General features: G+C 45.4%; 1 protein-coding gene across 6 annotated transcripts in view; it reads right to left on the bottom strand.

Moving 5' to 3' along the window:
- The window catches only part of RBM47 (RNA binding motif protein 47), a 77,329-nt gene extending 57,967 nt beyond the window's left edge, over positions 1 to 19,362 (bottom strand). For 2 of the 6 annotated variants that reach the window (XM_080589367.1, XM_080589368.1), the window contains exon 1: positions 18,939 to 19,190. In XM_080589367.1, coding sequence (XP_080445493.1) covers positions 18,939 to 18,967 — 29 coding nt within the window. In that variant the 5' untranslated portion in view covers positions 18,968 to 19,190. Of the gene's footprint in view, positions 1 to 18,015; positions 18,525 to 18,598; positions 18,887 to 18,938; positions 19,191 to 19,220 lie in introns of those variants that run through there. The other 4 variants (XM_080589366.1, XM_080589372.1, XM_080589369.1 and 1 more) reach the window with 4 other exon arrangements.
- Positions 19,363 to 20,635: the final 1,273 nt, after the last annotated feature.

The raw sequence follows: 20,635 nt of genomic DNA, 5'->3' as shown, positions 1-20,635 counted from the left end.
ACTTGTGCTCTTAAAGATCCCCTCATTGTTTAGATGCATTCATTAGTTTTCTGTTATACTACCTGACAACACGTTTCTCTCTCATCACATCATTCTGCCCGATTTTCATTTGGCTCATGTTTTTCCTCCAGTTAGCTGTAAGAGCCAGTGAGAAAGTGGAGGTTTTTTAATGATGATATGAAATAATATAATATGAAAGTCACCAACACTGTGAGCATTCATATATTTAGTGCTATCTGCAAATGTCTGCAAACGATCCTACTGAGATAAATGATCCAGCTGACCTGACTCTACAAGCTTTTCAGCTGCCCTCTGCCAGCTTGAATATTAAGATGAGATCAGACTGCCTTTTTTGTTGTTGTTTTTTATTTTTATTTTTTTAACCTGACTTGCTAAGGAAGAACTTCCGCTACTTCACGGTTTTGCTTTGCTCAGTAAGTGATTTGTAGCAGAAATTCTGCATGATCATGCAGCTCTTGTTCAAACAACATAACATTGACTGATTTTACATCCATTCATCATAATGATTCATTTTTAAAATGATTTTACATCCAGCTAGAACATGACCAAAGACGTTTTAAGCCAAGTGCCCTGCATTTGCACTTGATCCTTGTGGCTACATGGCTTTCCGGCAGCACTGGGACGGGAAGGCATTCTGTATTGTTTACAAAAGGGGCAGCTCATCCCAGGCAGGACTGATAAAACAGCCTGGCCAGCCATCTTCCTCGCAGCTCTGTGTGTGCTGAGACATCCCTGGGTGCCTTGTGCTCTGCTCACCACAAAGGCTTTCCAGGCATCTGCTCCCCTGCCGAGGCAGGGCCGTGCGGCTCTGAGGTTTAGCACTGGCATCCTAAAGAGCAGCGTCTGGAGCCAGGAATGAATATGCGGAGAATGTGGGGACAAATGTATCAAATACCTGGGGTTAACTGGCAAACAGCTAAAGCTGATGTCTAGGCGAGCTCAGAGAAAGTTGGGAAGTCAAGGCTGAAAGTGGCAGATGCCAAGGACTTGCCTCTCTGCAACTTTAAAGGAAGTTAAATGGAGTGTGCTGAGATTATTTCTCAATTATTTATAGATTTCTACTATTCTGTGGTGTTTTGAGATGTTCCAAAGAGTGTTTAAGAGGAGAACAGAGACTGAAAATAACTGCACGGTGACTTGCCCAGTATCACTTTTGCTGGCACCAGCCTTTTGAAAAGCTCGCAGGGACAGACACAGCAGGGGAAGGTTTTACTCCTGGAAGAGCTCAACAAGCTTGACCTGCTAGCCACTACTCACAGTCTTCCCCCCTAGTCTCGGACTATCACTCTGGTTTTCCCCAAAGCCTTGCCTGTGGGGCAGTGATGATGCTCGGCGTAACTCCACAGGATCCCTGCCAAGGGATCCATGCCCGGATCAGAGGATCCTTTCTGTGCACCTATGGGTGGGCCGTGCACAGCTGCAGCCTTCATCCTATGGCCAGCTCCTGCAGATTTGGGCTGGTGAGCCCCATGGCATTTTTATACACGTCTTTTGATCTGAGGAGATAGGGAGTACACGGATAAAAGCCACTGAGCTCTGTCATATCAATCTGGATTTAATTGTCCCTCCTGGAGTTTAACTCTGTCTCAAGTTAATAATTACTAGTTAATTGTTTAGCAAGTTATGCAAGCACTCAGTCGTGCATTTTTTGCCAGTGTCCATGCTTCTGCTTTGCATTATCCACTCCTTTCCCCGCTGGTTTTCAGGCACCGCAGGAGCACGGGTCCCAGAGGCACCAGCGCTCCTTCCCGGCCCCGCAGCGGTGACCCCACACTTCCCGGGGTACGGCCTGCACGCTGCCCGAGCTATGCAGCCACTGAGGCCAAGAGCCCCATCAGTTCAGCCCTCACCCTCTCTGCTCAGCCTGCAAACACGTTTATTTGTCTCTGTACCACTGGATCTTCAGCAGTCCTACCAAACCCATGGGAAGAGATGGTTGAGAAACTCTCTCTCAGGAGCTGGATGGACTTTTCTGAGCACAAACTGAGGGGCTGCTCTGGGGGGAGAGCAGAGATAAGAGGCTAGCAAAGGACCATAAAACGATGTGGGTAGCAGGCTACCATGGAAGAATGCTGCCCACTTATGCAGAAAAACTGGGTGCCAGTCACTCACCCACCCTGTTAGTCGAGTTCTGCAGCAAAGGTCTCCCAGAATGAGCTCTCCGAATCTGGCTGGGAGACACCTCTGATGTCTGAAACGGGTTTGCCTTGGGGTTGTTAAATGCCTGCTCCATGTGATCAGGCTAATTAAAAGTTTTGAGCCAAATAAATCCCTGTTTGCGAAGGTATAAAAGCTAAGAGGATTAGCTGTTAGTTAAACTAGACATAACTGAGAAACAAAGTTGTTGCTGTTGGTTCTTACAAATGCTACCCTAGTACGTGCGGGTGAAATGAGTGGCTAATGACAAGTAATCTGTGAAAAAAAAGTCTCGGATGGCAGTTAAATCAGCAGGCATATTCCACAGAAAAAGCATCTTCCTTGCATGTAATTTTGCCATGTAGCAGGGGAATATTTTGTCCTGTGTATAGAAGATGTTGCTGTTTTGAAATTTTTAAATTTAATTGAATTGGGTTGATCTCCAACATTCTTCTTGGTAAGGAAATGTACTTATTTTATACTGTTCTAGAAGTGTACTACCTCAGTCCATTTGGGGGTACAGGTATGTATACAAATAGCACCAAAAGCAGGCTAAGGGCATTGTAACTCCAAATTTTCATCAGAAGAATTGTCTGCTACTGCGATGCTCAGGTGGCCGAGTCTCACTGAGGCCGCCCTGCCCAGCCGTGGAGTCAGTGGCTTTCGGCGACTTCCCACCCTGCCCTTCCAGGGGGTCTCACTTACACCGAGGCAACTTGCTTTGTGTTTCCATGGGAATCACAAGCCAACTCTTTTCTTCCAGCCATAATGAACCACTTGCACCAGCATCCCCTGTAGGGATAGATGCAGGCAAAATGGAATTTGGACCTACAATATATTTGTGCCTTCCCTCCTACAAAACATCAGCAAAACAGGCCATGAGAGCCTCCAGACTCTTCCTCCCCTTCTGAAAACACATTCTTGTCTTATTCTTGCCCATAAATTCTTGACTTTATTCCCAGCGAGACAGTTCGTTTTGGCAGCAGCCGGCAGCTCTCAACATCAGCATCTGCTGCTACCTATCGCTCTGCCTTGTTTCGCCGCTGCTTCCTGGGCAGGGATCCCACAGCTGGTAGGGTCTTATCTTGATCGTCCCGTTCTCCTGAGCAAACCTCATTCTATAACACTTGCTAGAGTTGTTAGGACTAATTGTGCTTTTATTTGAATGAAAATACTTCGCTTGGGGACATAATCAGCATGCACCCGATCTTGGAGCCTCCGAAAGAAGAGCGTTCTGCTGATCGGAGCCAGTAAGGAAGGCGGGGATGTACAAGCAACCTCGATGGAAGTAAATTAAACAGTGTCAGTGAGCATTGCTGGGCACTGAAAACCGATTGCGCTGATTAATGGTTCCTAAGGTCCCTGGCACACCTCTGGTCCACGTCACTTAAATACCACTTGCCCAAACCAGAGGGCAAATGCCTCTGGTTGGCGTGAGCTGCGGAGCACTCCTCACATGCGGTCTGGGTGCAGCCGTTCGGTTTTGCAGGCGAGGGAGCATCCTCCTCAGGAGGCAGGCAGCATCCACGCCAGAGAGCGGTTCTGGGCACGTTCAATTCACTAGCAGAGATGTACCAAGGGGGAGCAGAGAGAGAAAACCAAGCTCCTTCTTTAACAACCAAAATAAAGAAATCTTTTACATCTGGGAATATTGAGGAAGATGATCAAATAATTAGCACTGCAGCGAGTTTGTAGTGCCTGCAGCTAGAAGAACTGCTCTCTGTGGCAGCAGGAATGTGGTTGGGCCTGCAAAGTCGTGATAACAGATCTGCATCTAGTTTTTTTGGATGGTCTACATATGTCACAGGTACATTACCACAGAGCTCAAAGAACCTGCAGGATTAAACTCCCATGTACAAACTTGATGGCCATCAAATGTTAATGCCACCTCTTTACTCCTACTGGGAAGGTGACAATAGAGGTGTGTAAACAGGCTTTATATATATATATATATTATTTATATATTTATATGTATATATATTCACACACACACATATATACACTCATATATATATATATTTCTATCACAAATTGACCCTGGAAACAAGAATTAAAAAAAATAATTTTCCCTTGTTTTTCTTGACAAAATAAAAAGTCAATATTTGTTTTTTCTGATTTATTCATTTTTTCCTGTGGTTTTTCTTTAAAGTTTTCTACAGTTTCCACATCATGTGCTCCAAAATGAAAAGTGGAAATAAGTTCCTTAGAATTTTTATTTTTATGCAGACCAGATTGTACTGCAAACGTGACCCAAACAGTTTCAATTTTACAAGAACTTCACTTTTTGGTAACTCTTTGTTTACATATTTTTTTTCCCGTTGGAATCCTGACGATTTTTTATATTGTAAGGGGAAAAAAAAAGTACAGATATGGATTTCCATGCTGATGTTTCATCACATGTGTAGGCTGATGCTGGCTATAACTACAAAATACAAATTTGGTGTATACCAATCTTGCTGATCTAGTAGGAGGATTATACACATCTCCTGGCCTTCTCACAGAAGCACGATTTAAGCAATACGTAGGTTCCTAGGCTGCTGCACAAGATCACTGTCTGATCACACATGTATGATGGCATAAATAGATGAATAATAGCAACAGCATTTTCAGTCCCACCCACATTTCATCTTATTTTTTAAAATCACGCAACACCTACACACAGTGCTTGGCTAAGACTGACAAACACGGAGTACCCGAAAATCAATGTACTGTTTTCTGCATGCGTGCATGTCAGGAGGAAATACTAGCCGGGATTTCTTCTATTTATTTATTTATTTTAAATTCTTTTAAGGAACAAACTCTGGGAACGCGGCAGGCAAGTGGTAAAAGCCATTAGCTGCTATCGGATTTCAAAAGGTAAATCCTTGCACAAGCTCATGCGGGGTTGGGCTCGGGGCGGGAGACAGCTGACCTCCCCTAGGACACGGCCGTCTGCCTTCAGGCTGGGCGAGGTAGGCTCCAGCGCTCGCTCTGACCTTGCTTCTTTTGAGAACTGGAAGAATATTGCCCTTGACTTGAATGGAAGGAGGATCGAGCCCTACCCAGAAAGTTTCATATGCTACGTGTCATCTGTGCATGCCAGCATTATGCAACAGAGTGAAAAATGAAAACCTGTCAGGCACATAACTGGTGCACTCAAGGACACACTGTTATTTGTTTTTCAGCTTTGCCACTCTAACAGGGATTAACAATGTACCATTGATAGCCGCTGTGATAAAGTCAACCAAAATGCCTCGTTTATAAACTTTCAAAACATGATCTCAACTTTTGAGGGTAATGGCTTGCTTGGACTCAAGGTTGTATTAAAAAAAAAAAAACACAACCAAAAAACAAAACAAAACAAAACAAAACAAAACAAAAAAAAACAAACAAAAACCACAAAACAACACAACAACAACAACAAAGAGAGAAAGCATTTGTTTTTCTCCAGCTTTCACCCTCTAACTGTCTTCTCCCTTGTCCCCCTGCTAACACAGCTACAGAAAAGCAGCAGATTGAATTCACCTCTTTATTTTTCTTCCACCAAGTAGGCAGGTATTGCAAGTTGCCAACCTTCGCTTTCTGGAAATTCTTTGGTGTATTACTGCATAGCACAGTGGTGTGACAAGGATAAAGAGATTAGAAGTAATTTCATATAACTCCTTCTTCTGTCAAAATCTGCAGAGGGCTTTTACTTGTGAACGCCAGGCGTTGCTGAAATTCTTCATTAAAAATGTGCAATATATATGGGCAGGAAGTCTCTAGGCACTAAGAGACAAAGTAACCAAAGCAGAAGGAGAGAAGGAATATTAAATCAAAAACCAAACACAGAAAGAATACAAAGGGAAAGAAATGATCAAATACAACCCCAATAATGTAGGCTCTCTCCATGGGGGCTGATGCCAGTTCAGCCTGGGAAGCCAGAAAACCACGTGCTGGTTTTCACCCGTTTCAAGTAATTAGTCATAACTGGTTCAGACACGGGCTCTGCTTGCCACCATCAGACAACTGAGGCGGTGAGCTGCTGCGGGATGGCTCAAGTTAAATGCAGGCTGTGTTTCACCTGTGTGATGTACCCTACAGCCAATGCATGCAAAATCTGGCCAGCAGAGTTTGCTCAGGCCCTCTGCCTCCCAGTGAAATAGATTCCCTCCCAAGGCAGGGAGTTTTGCCAGTACAGCCACGGATGCCGGGGAGCTTTTCCTACCTGAGGAAGGTGGTCAGGTGTGACCCCTAGTTTAGCTGGTGCAGGAAAGCAGGGGGGTAGGAGAGGGAAAAGGAAGAGTTAAATATGGTCTGGCCAACACAACTGTGCACATGAAAACTTGCACTGTAGACCTGACCAAAGCTTTGAATATGAAAAGGAGCAGGCTAGCATTGTTTACAAATGCCCCATTAAATGAACAGGAGAATGGGCAATGCCTGGTTAGGAGAAGACTTTAAACATCATGTTGTCTATTGGAGGGGTACAAACTCCTCCTCTTTTTTTTTTTTTTCCCTTTTTCTCTGGCTGTGAATCATCCACCCACTAGTTGCCATAAGCATGTTCACAGCTCGGGCTTGCTCAATGAAGGCTGCAGCGTGATCCTCTGCATTGCAGCCCACTCAGGAACAGTACGTTTCACCCTTATCTTCAGCCACTTGTTGGGCAGGCTTCGTTTCTGCCTCTGGATTTCCTGTTTATTGAACAGAGGTTGCCGTTCCCTCTGCCGTCTGTGGTACCCAGTGCAATGGGCATCTTTCATTTGCCCACTTCTGCTTTAGAAGAATGTAATAAAAGGACCTTTGCTGTCCATCCTCATTTGCTCATACCAAAAAAAAATATGCAAATCCCGTATGGCCGGGGCAATCTGCATGGTGCTGATGCGGCTCTGGGTACGTTTCTGCCAATGCACTTGCAGGCACTGAGGGAGGTGCAGAGGTGTAGGTTTGCTGTGTTTAGAGTTGCCTACCCCAGTCTGGTCTCATCCACAGTGTGTGTTACAGGAAATACGAGCAATGTTCATGCTCCGAACGTCCTGTTCCTCGCCTGAGAACAGCTTAACTCCAGTCAGCTCTGAGGAAAAGGAGACCCGAACACCCCAGCAGCACAGGGTTCTGTACCTGATTCAAGCTTTTGCAAACCACTTTGATTCAGCAGACGTCTGGAAGAGTTGTAATGCAGCAGTCAGAGGCGTGCTGGCCGTGTTCACTCCTGCCAGGCCACGTTGTAGCTAATACAGCCTGGCAGCGCCCCTTCCCAGCCCAGACGCTGTGGTGGTGAGGACACCTCTTCTTGCAATTTCTCCTCATATCCCCAAGCCCCCTGGGGCCACTTGTCCCCAGATGCACACCCCACACAGGCTCTCCACAACAGATGCCCCAAGGAGCACCCAAAATTTGGAAGCTGGGTGCTGCAAACCAGATCCTGCACCGCCGCAGCCCCTCGCAGCTGATGGTGGCCTCCTCTACCCACTGTGTGGCCCTGCTCAGGTGGCCTCCATCCCTGCCACCCTCCTGGGGATGCTGCAGGGGACACATCACGAGGAAGGGGAACTCACAGCCGAAGCAGATGAACTGGCTCACAATTAACTGCTTTCTGTCTCCGTGTTGCACCCAGTTCCTGTCTATCACTGGCCAAGTCATTTAAGCCAAGCCTCGTACAGATGGTCACCAACTGCTTGTTCCTTATTTTGGGGTGGGAACATTTTCTGATCCGCAGTCCCTTGCAGAAGCAGAGAGTGCTGAGAGCTGTGAGTGATTTCACTGGGAAATGCACTTCGAAAATGAGAATCTTAAAACAAAACGCAGCTTTCTGGAAAACAGAGTCATAAGGCGAGCAGTGTGACTGACTCACATTGCTAGCTGAAATGCACCAGAAAAAAAAAAAAAAAAAAGGAGGAAATTTGTTTTGCCCCAAATCAAACATTTCATTTCTGGATTCCCTACCCACTTCTTATTGTTAAATTTAGTCAACTTTCTAAACGAAATGTCATTCTAAAGCAAGAAGAATGTAGTTGCTGCATTTGGGAATTGTGGGAATAACACATTTCAACTTATTGGAATATGTTTATTTTTGTTCACCCAAAATAACCTTTTAAATTTGACATAAATCTGTAGCTAGAGCTTGTTAATCCTAAAACATATTTTCCAGTATAGAAGACATTTAACTAAAAAACTTCTCCCATGCCTGACCCTGGCATCCTAATTTGTGCTCTCAACATTATGGTAAACTTTTTAGTTTACCTTCTGTGACTCTTTTTTTTTTATTAAATCAATGTCAAATGGCTGTTGTGCAGATTAGCTCATTACTATTTGTGAAGTAATTAAATGTAAAGAGATGAACTCCATTTAAAAAGCCAAGGAATAATCATTCTCCTTATAGCTGGAAGCAGTGCAAGAGAACTAACAACGTACACCCTGAACAGCAGGAAAAGGAAGTGTAAAGTAAACTGCTTGCTGACCACCCTCCTCCTCATACATGGTATAAGGCAAGAGCCCTGGAAAAAAACACCACCACACGACAGTACTAAATGTCAGAAGAGAAGAATCACGCGACAAAAATACACCCCAAAAGGCAAATTAGGATTATGCAGACTGTAAACCTGGTACTGTCTGAATTACAAACTTTATCCTTTTTCTGAGTAGGATATATCTGTGCACTACTTCCAAAGCTTTTATGTTGGTGAGGTGTTTTCTTTTTCTTTTTTCTTTCTTTATTTTTTTTCTGCAAACTTAAAAAAAAAAAATCCATCATGTGGCACCCCAATGACATGTGTGTCACACGCCATTTACCACAGGGAGATTTCAGCTAGCTGAAGGAACGGACCAAATCACAGCAAACTCCAGCCTGGGCTTTGCTGGCAGCAGTGGGAATGGGGGAAAACATAGGACCGTGGGGCTTGCCCCATCCCAATCCCTCTCCCATTCCCCCTGCCCAGCCAACACTTCACTTTTCCAGGCCTGATGCTGGCTGGAAGGCCCCAAGTTCACCATCCCAAACGCTCCCACCTGGGCTCCATTCACCCCCCAGACCCATCCCTTGTCCCATCTGTGCCCCAGGCTCACCCCTGTCCCTCTTGTCCCTGGGGCCCCCAGCCCAGTGGGCTCCGTTTGCAGCCCCCATGCTGGACTCTGCTGCCATAGCTGCTGTCTCTCTGCCCAGCCACCAATTCTCGGTCACCTCTATTCGAGTCTCCTTCCCCTGCCAGCTCCCCTCTTCTCTTTCTTCCCTTCCCTTGCTCCTCCATCCAGCCTGTCCTTCCCAGCCGCAGCCCCCAGCACCATTTCCTTGGCTCCCTTCACTTTTAGATGCCCTAAACCCTGCTCTCCAACTCAGCTGCAGGGAGCCTGGCAGCATCATACTGCCACAGCAATTGCTGTCTTGCTCAGACTGCAACATATGCAGTGCGAACAGTATTTTCTGGGAGCTGGATGTTAGAAGTTGAAGTCTCCACTAAGTGCACGGAAACTGTGATTTTTCAGAGGTTTATATCTTGCTTAAATCCATTTTTTTTTTCCTTTTTGATCGTCACTTTCCTCCATCCCACCCCAGGGCTCTCCCAGCACAGCTGTCCAACCAACCCATCATAACACTGGCTTAAAACAAGCAGAAAAAAAAAAATAAATAAATTACAGGCATAGGAAATACCCACAGCAACCAGCAAACTGGCCACACTGTTATTTACTCATTCGCACCATTTTTTTGTGGTGGGGCAGGGACGTGCAGCCAGGTTTCCCAGACCTCACGCTGGTGTCCTTCCTGCAGAACCAGTCATTTGTATGCTTTTCATTTTCTTCTTGTCTGGCTTGTTCTACACCCTCTTGCATATATAGGTACAATAGTGCTTGTGAACCGGGAGGAAAGCTTTTTAACGGTGATTGACACTCTCAAGAGAACGCAATTATTTTGGCATCAGTTACTTTTCAGGTAAGGATTAGCAGCGAATTAACAGACTGGTAGCCTTTGTTTGGAGCAGGCCGTGTTTCAAAATGGAGGCCGCGTTCGGATTTCTGCAGAGATCATGCTTTGATTTGGAAATAGGGAAGCACAGCAAGGATTGCAACACGCAACAGATAAGATTAGATGAAGAGGAAATGTGATTGAAATGGCTTGGATATATAGAAGGAGCAATGAAATGCTGCTCTCACTTTGCTTATGTTACAGGGTTTGTTGCTGGAGATGCGCTCCCTTGTCAGAGGTAAGGCAGCTGCTGGGCCTTTTCTGTATTTTGGCATCACAGCTGGAACCCAGATTTGAACAGCGTAGAAACACGGTGAAAATTACAGCCTGGTTCCTTCACCTGCCATGCCATCCAGCATTCCCAGACCTGTTGGGGAGGAGGTTCACCCCCTCTGCCTTCATGGTACCAGCAGCTCTGACCCAGCACGGCTGCGCCCACGCACTCCACAGACCACGGCTCAGCCACCCCTTGCTATGCGTCACTGCCAACACCCATCCTGCTCCAGCCTGGGACCTGGGAGCCCAGCTGTGGACCCAAGATCACTGAGGTACACAGGCAGAGCTGCCCAGGAGCGTGGTGGCCCCAAAAACTGGTGCCCGTGCCGGAAGGTGAAGGCGGACACGGAAGGATGGGGAAGCGGTGAGTCAGCAGTACGGGTTGCATGCTGGCTGCCCTATTGCACGCCGTGGATGGAGTCCACCAAGGAGTTTCAGCCCTGTGGTTTTGTCTGAGTTTTGCTTTGAATCCATAGCTCAGAAAGAAGCTTGCACAACAACGACTGCCAAGCTTATCTGATCCCCTTTGCGCCAGCCGTAGCTCTGGGAAGGGTTTGTCCGACCCTTTTGTGGGTACTCCTAGGGCACGACTGCACACAGGGGGGCAGATAGCCTTGTGGCCGCCCTGTGGCAGCATGATTACAGCTCCCAAACTACAGCAGGATCCTTTCTGATTACTTTGGAGTACAAGAAAAAGGAACATACAGTTGCCTGCGTATTAAAAACACAAAGGTGTGTCCGAAGATATATAAACTTACACCCCAGCTTACAGCATACTGGCTGCCCTACGCAGTCTGTGCCTTGAACACTGACAGTATTCATGGTGAGCTCTGGTCTTTAACTGATTTTCACTATTACTGGAAAGTTTTAGGGCAAATCTAAACTTCTAGGACTTAAGAAAAGGCCTCTGGATATATGGCATTTTTCATAAAGCTGGGTTTATTATTCTGCCTATCAGTAAGTAGATTGCACAATCAGCAGTTTCGCTTTCATTTTCTTTGGAGATCCTGTATTCTTACACAATGTACTTATTTAAAATAAAAAAAAAGCATCGCCACGATTTTTTTCGAAAATTCACACTATTAGAAAATTCAGAGGGAGAGATGCTTCATGCCAGAGGCAGGTGTATTGTTATCATCTCTCACATACAAGCAGTGTGTTCTTTAACAGCTTGTCTCCTACAGTGTCTAGTGTTTCAGAAGGGAAGAGAAAAAAGGTATTTCTTGTCTATTGATGGGGAAACTATGGCACAGTGAGCAAAAATGGTCCCCTCAGGATCACCTCGCTCTAAACCAGAGACAAAGCTGGTAACCAAGCACTGACGGATGAAGGCAAGTGTTTGGGGAATTAAAAATACAACACCAAGACTCATCTGTTTTGATACTTCTTGTGCATATACAGAGAAGCCTATGCCTGGTTAGAAGAAACGAGGTATTCCCCAAACAGCTGCAAAGCTAAATTTATCAAAGCCTTGCCCTCCTCACATACAGAGGTTACCAGAGCACTCTTGCTGAGTTCACTGAAATCAGTGGTCACTGATACCAGGACACAAGAAAGGCCACTGTTTGCACAAGGAAGCAGAAGAAATACCAGAAGAAATACAACATCCTTCTCTTTTTATTATTATTTGTTTTTGTCCTGCAATCTAGATGGCAATGCCAGGAATCAAAGGGCCACAGTAAAAAATCCAGATAATGCCATAGACGGAGGGCAGGAAAAGCCCTAGAACTGCTCCATGAGCAAAATAGCTACTGTCCCTGGGGTTTATCACCCTGAAGAGAAAGCCAACAGCCAAGACCACGTGTTTTGCAACACTTAGCTGTACTTACTGCAGTTCATTCTGCACGCCTCAGAGCTGTGAGGTTTGTACCTACTGTGTCCCATATATCAAGCAGAGAGTGAGCTGATAAACTGTCCCGAGGCAAGTGGCCATGGGAATGGCCAGGAATTTCCACAGGAATTTCTGCTGGAATTTTCTCACTTAGAGTCATACAGCTACTAGACGGTAAAAAACTAATATTGTTTGTCAGTCTGTCTTGCTGCTCACTGGCAATGTGAGTTTGTAGAGGACTACCATTGGAAAAAAAAAAAAAAGAATTTTCAAGAGAATTAAAAAACAAACATGGGAAGACTTGGTCTTTGGTCTTCTCAGCACCTCAGAGAAGGACTTGCAAACAGCAGTGGTAAAACATGGGTCAGAGTAAAAACAAAGGGACAAAGCACCCTCTCCATGTACCAGACACCCCTGTCACCCCTGTGGCGTCTGGGAAGATTTATTCTGCACATGTACAGCCTGACCTGGGATTCACACAGGTAAGATGATACTTGGTACTTCAATGTGTGGGAAGAGCACAGAGAAGCCTTTTCGTTTAGGATTGCTCAATACAATTAGTTTGTATGGAAAGCTCTTCATCTCTCTCTTCCTTGCAGGATGCAGGTGTTGTACTGGGCTCGTTGTGACCCTCGGGGCCTTCAGGAGGAGCAGACAGAGACAACTTTGTCAGCAGCATCTGCTTGCCCTGTTCACTTCATAAACACCCGGTAAGACATAACACAGGGCAGCTACAATAGGTGCAGATCACCTAGACCTAACCTGAGGCACCTCCAGCTTCCCATCCACTGAGCACACATGGTCTGTTCGTGCCCACTTCCCGAAGCCAGAAGATAAAGGACAGAATCAGCCTTCAAGAGCCAAAGCTTGTACTTCAGTCCCAGCCATTTCAAGACATCTGACCGTCAAATCTCTCCCTGCTTGCAGCTTTACCTGCTGCAATGTTCCTGTGTGCTTCAGGCACCTTGTTAGTGTTATCTTTAATGGGAACACTAATGACTGAAATGCTGCCCGTGAGGAGTAGCATTCATGTTAGAATGCGGGTACCAGTGCATGAACTCTGGAGAAATTGCAGCATCCACAGCCAACAGGAATTTTGCTGCCAAAAGCACGCACAATGACGTGGACATGGCCTAAGGTCACGTTAATAATGTGAATATTTTATTAAGGTGAACTGAATGTGCTCTTTTACTGTAAAAACACCTTGAGAACATGTCCCTGCTTGTGCATTCGTGTTCGCTTCTACCTTCCCTCCTTGCCTTTGGTGCCATTTTTCCTCACTCATGCTCTTCCTCCCTACCCAGCCTGGGAAGCTCCCGCAGTCGCACCCTACCTGTCCTACAGCACACATTCCAGCTTTAAAGACCTCAGTTAGCCACAATCTCTTCATGCTTCCTTCCCTCCAGGTCCCAAAACCTCCTTGTGGCTTCAACAGCAAGCCTTTCCAGCCTTAATGAAGTGTCTCCTCAGATTTTCCCTAACTGGGGTCAGACTGTACCCTGTGGGTTGATCTTTTCCCCCGTCCTCCCTCTGTCTCTTTACAAGGATCCCTCACTTCTGACTCCCTCCCTGCCCTGCAGACGCCTCCTGTTCACCCAGTTCCTCCACCTTCCTCCTTTGGTTTTGATTCTCCATTTTCCTCTTCTCACAAGCTTCTTTCTCACTGCTGCTGATTTATGCCGATGACCCATATCACCCCCTCGTCATGTTATGTCCGTCTCACGTATTCCCTTCCTCTGCTGCCCTGATTCTTTTCTTTTGCTCATAAAAAGACTGTTTATTTGAGATGCACTGCTCAGACTGCACTGCTGAATTTTCCCTGCACTAACCTTCAAGTGGTCCTATTCAGCACCATCCATTAGCCTCCCCCCTTTATGTCCCACCATTCAGCCTTCCTGTGATTTCCACTCCATCAGCCCTGATGACTTCTCTTTTGCTTTCAACCCTCTTCTTTCCACCACGTTCAATTGCAAATTCTCCCCATAGTTCAATTTCTTTTGCTTTGCTTTCCCATCAATATCCAGCCCAGCTGATGTCCCTCTCTCACTTTTTCTGCAGTCTGCTGAAAGCCTGGACATTGCTTCCAAGCTCAACACGCATAAAACAGTGTGCCAGGCACCCTCACTCTCAAGGGATACCCAAAATCTCTTCTCTCCTTTCCTCAGTGAGAATTACAATTTTTATTCAGGCAGCCTTTCTTTCAAGGTACAACTATGACCTGTTGATGCTTTCTGCTTCCATGTCCAAGATGTTGCCTGTTCTACCCACCCTCATTGCTAAAACTCTTCTCTGGGGTCTTACCCACTCATTGTCTCAGTAGCGCCAACATCCTTTTCTCTGACTTTCATAACTGCAATTTCAAACTACTGCTTCATCTTCGAAATACTATTACAAAAGTCATTTTCATATCCTTATGCCTGAGTAAGCTGCTCACTTTTGTGCTTCCATTTACCAGCTCTCCATTCTTTAAGAAATACAATATATTGCTTCCGTGCTGCTGAAGCAACGCAGCAGCAGCCACGCTTCACACCTGACTGACCCGTCTCACAATTTCCTTGTGCTCCACCCCACGCCTTACCCACTTATTGTCCCTTGCTGGGTATTTCATACAGAAACCCCACGCGGCAGTGGCAGTCTGGTTACACACACAGCAGCAACACCCTGATCTGGAATCCCAGGCCTATGACCATGTAGTAATAGATGACATCTTTCCTTCTACCAGGAACTCAACTTGTTGGGGCTGAACCTACACCCTGGCCCATGGTGGATCTCACTAGGTTTCTTTGACAAAAGACAAAAATACAGAGGCAGTATTTCAGTTTATTTCAAGGCAAAACTCAAGCATATCCACTGGTCACTCACGGGCCAAAACACAAATACAGACCCTGAACAACGTCACTTGGAGTGGTGCTTCCTGATGGTCCTTACGGTGGTGAATAGGACAGAGAGTGTTTCATTTGTCAGTGGTTGTTTAAGCCTTGCCTACTTTGGAAATAGCTGAAAGTTACTGTTGTCTCATGATTCTTTTATACCACATGGCAGAGGTTTCTCATGCATTTGTAGTTTCTTTCCATCCCGCGCCTAATAAGCTCATCTATGCTGATTTAGTCTCTGCTTTCTGAGCTAGCTAGGTAAAAGATAACATCCAGCCTCTAAGCATGTTTTGTAAAACATATGCTTTAAAAAAATATATATATCAAAAAACCCTCTCTTTTCAAATAAAAGCTGGCTTGTAATCATGGCAAATGAAAGACTGGAAAGGACAAAAATGCCCTCACATACCAGGTAGTCAGCTTTGCAGTTACTAAGAAGTTGCTTTGCTCTGTTGAGTTTACTGTGTCACCAAAACCCCAACAGCCATAGCTATACAAAGCCTACATTGTCTCTGCAAGGCTATGAGAAGATGTTCCTGATCTTGGCAAGAGCTAGGTGTACCCAGAAGCATTTTATTGGAAAAAAAATATTACAACAACAGAAAGAGATATTATTTTAGGCCTCTCACTGGAGAGATAAAAGTCAGAGTCCTTTCTTCTGCTAAAGTGGCATGCAAAAATGTCCTGCTCCATTTTAGAAGCTGGAAAACTGGACCTAAAAATCCCCATACAAAACAAATTTCAAAGTGACTTGACAATATATAGAAGTGTTTGTGGGTATAGGTCATTGGTCATGTGGAGACCTAAACCTCTTGACTAAGGAGGCAGCTACATACACTGATACACAGGCATGGAGATTGTCCTCTCATGGCCAAATGATTAGATTTACTTCCCTGCTATGAAGCAAACCCGATCTTTACTTCCATCAAAGTCACTGATTTGTGTCATTTTCAGCAGGAAGTGAATCTGGCAACTTAGAGACCTATCACCATTTCTTCGCAGACAGTGCATATATTACCCTATTAAATTTCTCAATAAATCAGAGCATTGGTGATTTGGGAAATCATGCACAGATAATCAAGGCCAGCAGTTTGAATGAAAAAGTTGAGATATAATTATTGCTTCACTCGTAAGAGAAATACAACATCTGCTGGAGTTTGTCACTCGAATACTGCTGTGAGCTCCTACAGGGAACCAACACACTGGCCAACACAGGCCAAGTTGGGCCACCGGGACCCCAAAAACATGGAGAGCCCTGAAAGCAGACCCTGGTGCAAACTCCAATTGAAGCACTACTCCCTGCAGGCTCTGCTGCTTATATTAAATACTTTTATCCCAAGGTTTTTGACATTTTTTAATCTAGTTTATTGGAGGCAGCACATTCCTTTACTTTCTAAAACTTCAAACAAAGATTTCTCGTCCCAGGCCGCCACAGGGACACGCAGAAACGATTAGCGACTGTATTTACATGCCAGCCAACTCCAAACATTTCCTTAACAACACCTAGCACACGGGGCCGAGTGTTTTGTCCTGCATCTCAGGGCACGGCAGTGCCTGGCAGCGCAGGGACAGCCCGGTCCCACCTCACAGGGAAGCGGGCCACGAGCACCTGCCCTCAGCTCCGCCGGGAAACAGATCCCTGTCCTGGGAAGAGAGCAGGCAGGGGAGTGGGGGAGAGAGAGAACAAACGCGCAAGGAGAGTGTTTGTCTCTTCGTTTATCTCCCAGACAGCAGTTTGTTAGCCTTTTAGCAGCTCTGGCATGCGCCGGCTGGACACGGACGGCAGCGTATTCCCGGCGTTATCTCCGTTTCCCTCTGGCGAGCGCAGGCTGCCGCTGCCTCACAGGCCTGCAGCTCCCCGCCAGGCCCAGCGAGCTTGAAGGCCGACCTCTCACCCCACACCACGGCACCTGCGGCAGCCACGCCGCCGGCCTACTGCTCATAAAAGACCTGGGTTCCCCTCTTCACATCACGCAAACCCAGCCTTGCCCAAATTGTCCCCTGCAAGGGCTCGAAGGCTCGCACAGGCACCGGCAGTCAGCTGGCGCTGGCCGCAGGCGGCTCACTGCGGCCCCTTCGTACGCTCCTGCCCGCTGCGAGGGCAGCCCCGCTGTGCTGGGTACATTCAGGAGGGATTTTGCGGTCTGTTAGGTCCCGACCTGTCTTAGCGCAAAGTCTGATTTTAAATTCCTAAGATGAAGTGAGCTGTGCAGCTTTCCCTCTAAAACAACCCCCCCCCAAAAAACCTCAACAGCTATTTCTTATAACACGGATAAGGAGCCCCCGGCATGTCTCATCTAATCACCTACTTTCAGAGCAAAGGAGAGGCTTGACCTCCCGATTGATACACGTATTTCAAACGGTCATCAGAAACTTTTCCAAGATAAGATCCCATTCTTATGCTAATGGTGTGTAACAGGCTCCCAGACGGCAGCCTATCTCTGAGCCCGTTTGACATCTCTCAGGGCTGTGTCACCGCTGCCTGCTGCACAAACTGCAGGGTTCTGAGTGCTGAAAATAAGAAACAGCCAAACAAACGAAATACTCCTTCCAAAATTTACTGCAAAGACATTAGGCACATCACGCTGTAATTTTGTGTTGATACAGAGAAACGTACACCTTTTAATTAAAAGTTTCAAACCTGCAGATGACTTCTCACTTTCTTAGTTAATATTTGCTTCTGCCTCTCATCTGTCATCTGCTCACAGAGCGTGGCTATAGCGCACAAAAAAGCTCTCACTCGGAAAGGACCACCAAAACTTCACTCACAATCTCTGCAGTCCTCTCGGTTTCATCCCCCCCAGAGAGAAAAAAAAAGAAAAAAAAAAAAAAAGGTTCAAAATGTGTTTTCTGGGCAAACTTCTGTCCCATTACGCTGCGAACCCGATTTCAGAAGAGTGAACCCTGGCAGAAGGACAGAGGGACAGCAGAGCAAACCAGAAAGGGACGGCACCTACCTGGAGCCCCGGTGCACCCGCAGCCGCTCTCGGCACCATGCACGGAAAGGCCAAGCTTCGGGGCAGCGACCTAATGCATTTTTCCTCCTGCCCCACCACTACGCGAGGAGGGTTGAGCAACTCCTCACGACGCTGCCACTCGGAGCAACCGCTCTCCGAGCCTTAACCTCCTCTCTTGGCTCTATGCAACTTTTTTTTTTTTTTTTTTTTTTAAGAGTTTTTGAGAAGTCCGATGTGGGGAGAAAGCCGTGCGATTAGCAGTGGCTCAGCCAAAGCCTCTGCCCTAAGCCGCACATTCCTGTGCTGCGCTGCGCTCGCACGCCCCGCTTCCAGCCTGCAGTCCTGATAGCGCTGCCGGAGCTCAGCAGCACGCCGAAACTCCGAGAGAGGAAAAATTGGTATCTCCCCCCAGTATGGGTCGGGTTTTTTTTTTTTCTTTCTTCCCCCCCACCTCCTCCTCCTCCTCCCTTTCTCCCTGCGCTCACAGTAGCAAGGTTGTCTCCTGGCTACTCCCTTGCCTTAAACTCACCGAACCAGATTTTTACTCCCAACACCTTCCCGTAAATCTGAACTGAAATTTTACCCTGCTCGCTGAGCCTTTGCTGGCGGAGGGCCAGTGCAGCATTCCTGTTGTTTTAGGAGGGCAGATAAAAAAAAAAAAAAAAAAGGAAGAAGAAGAAAAAAAAAAAGAAAAGAGAGAGGGAAACCTGTAGAGATGCAAAGGCTGGAAGGAAGCAAACTTTTAGAGCAGCTTCACTAAAAATACTGTGGGAGGGAGCAATTCCCTTTTATCTTTAAAGGGCTAAGCCAGTGATTTTTTTTATTTTTTCCACCAGTGTCAGGCAAGAGAAAATATCGTCCTCAGTCATCTGTATCCTTGGGGTGGATGAGATTTGAAGGGGAAACAAACCGTGTGTACTCACCTGAAGGATAGCATCGCCGGAGTTAGCATAGCAAGGGGTGAAGCCTGCAGGTTTCTCCACTCCAGTCACCCCAAAGCAGCGGTCAAGCATGTGCCTCATTTTACCCTTTTCTGACCTAAAGTTACATCTGGTTTCTAGAAAAGGAACAAAAGGGAAACTAGTTTATAAAAAAAGCTGCCAAGCCTTCTGTTAACCTCTGTCTGATCCCTCTGACCGTTGTCTTGAATACTTAGAGAAACAATGAAGCAAGGCTGTAAACTTTCTCACCCCCTTTTACATTACCTGTCTGCGCCTGGCTATGGGCTTTGATGTATTGAAACAAAGCACAAGACCTGTTTATAGTAAACGAAACCAACCAACAGAGATCTAATTCAGACTAGTGACTAAACAAACTGGAACAGGAAGCACACACCATCGGATTTTTTTAAAAGTAGTAATTCCTGCTTGCATTGTCATGCGAGGGAAAAAAAAAAAAAAAGGGTTTCAGCTTAGGTGACTTTTGTTCAAATAGAGTTCTTTTTGTTGTTGTTGGAAAGCTTAGTACAGACAATGTTTAATCGTATATATGCAAATACTTAACAGATCAACAGTTCCCATCAGCGATGATCTTAAAATTTTCTTCATCTGTTTGTTTGCCTGTGGAGGACATTTCTGCAGCTGTTTTGTTATTGTTGTTCCCCCCCCAACTTAATTTCTGTAATTTCTGACTGGACAGAGGATCTTAATCTAGGACAGCTGGACAAAGCAAGCCCCTAACAAACAGTAGATTGGCAGTCCTGAAAGTTAAATCTTTAAAGAATAAATAAAAATGGTGATAAAAGCTAGTGAAATAAATTCATTCTCCATAATTCCTATTAATTTTTAAAATAATTCTTTTTATTCTTAATTAATTCTTACAAATTCTGAATTAAGGATTCTTCTTAATTCTTCTTAATTTTTAAAAGAAATATCCAGGGTTGAGCACACAATATCTTGCTTTATTACTATTCTATAACCTACATGTTTTTTTGAAAAGGGTTTGTCTTTCCAAACAGGTATTTATCTAATTGTGCTCTTTTTGTTTGGTTTTACCTGAGCGAACCACACTTGACTACTACCTAAGAGAGTTTCGCTTTAAGCAGGAACTGAAGACCCAAACCACTATTGGTATAACGAAGCCAAAGAGTCAGATACTGCAAAGTTAGCAGTGTGTTCTCTCCAAACCATCATAATTCAAAAGTTGAGAAAGGGATGCGATTCCAGATTTTGCAAATGTGGCAAGTATAAAAAAATCTTTCAGAACTAACCAGCATTGGTGAGCAAATAATCAGGAGGGAAATTGCCATCAAGTACTCGAATTGAATTGAATTGAGAGTTCAACATTAGCTGCAAATATTTTATGCAGTTAAATTCTTTAAGGGAAAATATTCCAGAAAAGCAAATGGAGGGTCTCAGTGGTAGAACAATCTCTTAAGTATTCTAGCATCACCTTCCTTAAAAACATGGCCCGTTTGTCCAAAAGCAAGGCTTTTCCACAGTGTTTTCATCTGATAAGTTTGCCCATAAATTCCCCTGGGAATCTACCTCATGTACAGACAGCTTATGCTCCATTTGCTCTGTTCAGAGGAGCAAAATAGGCATTACTGGCAGAAGTTCTTTGCCAACATCTGCAGATTACTTCTTCTAAATGAGAGACTTTGTTTTATTTTAATCAATAT

This window comes from Anser brachyrhynchus, assembly GCF_964034855.1.
Source record: "Anser brachyrhynchus genome assembly, chromosome: 4".
Lineage (NCBI taxonomy): Eukaryota > Metazoa > Chordata > Aves > Anseriformes > Anatidae > Anser > Anser brachyrhynchus.
Note: the sequence above shows the minus strand (reverse complement) of the source record. Positions and strands in the feature narration are given on the sequence as shown.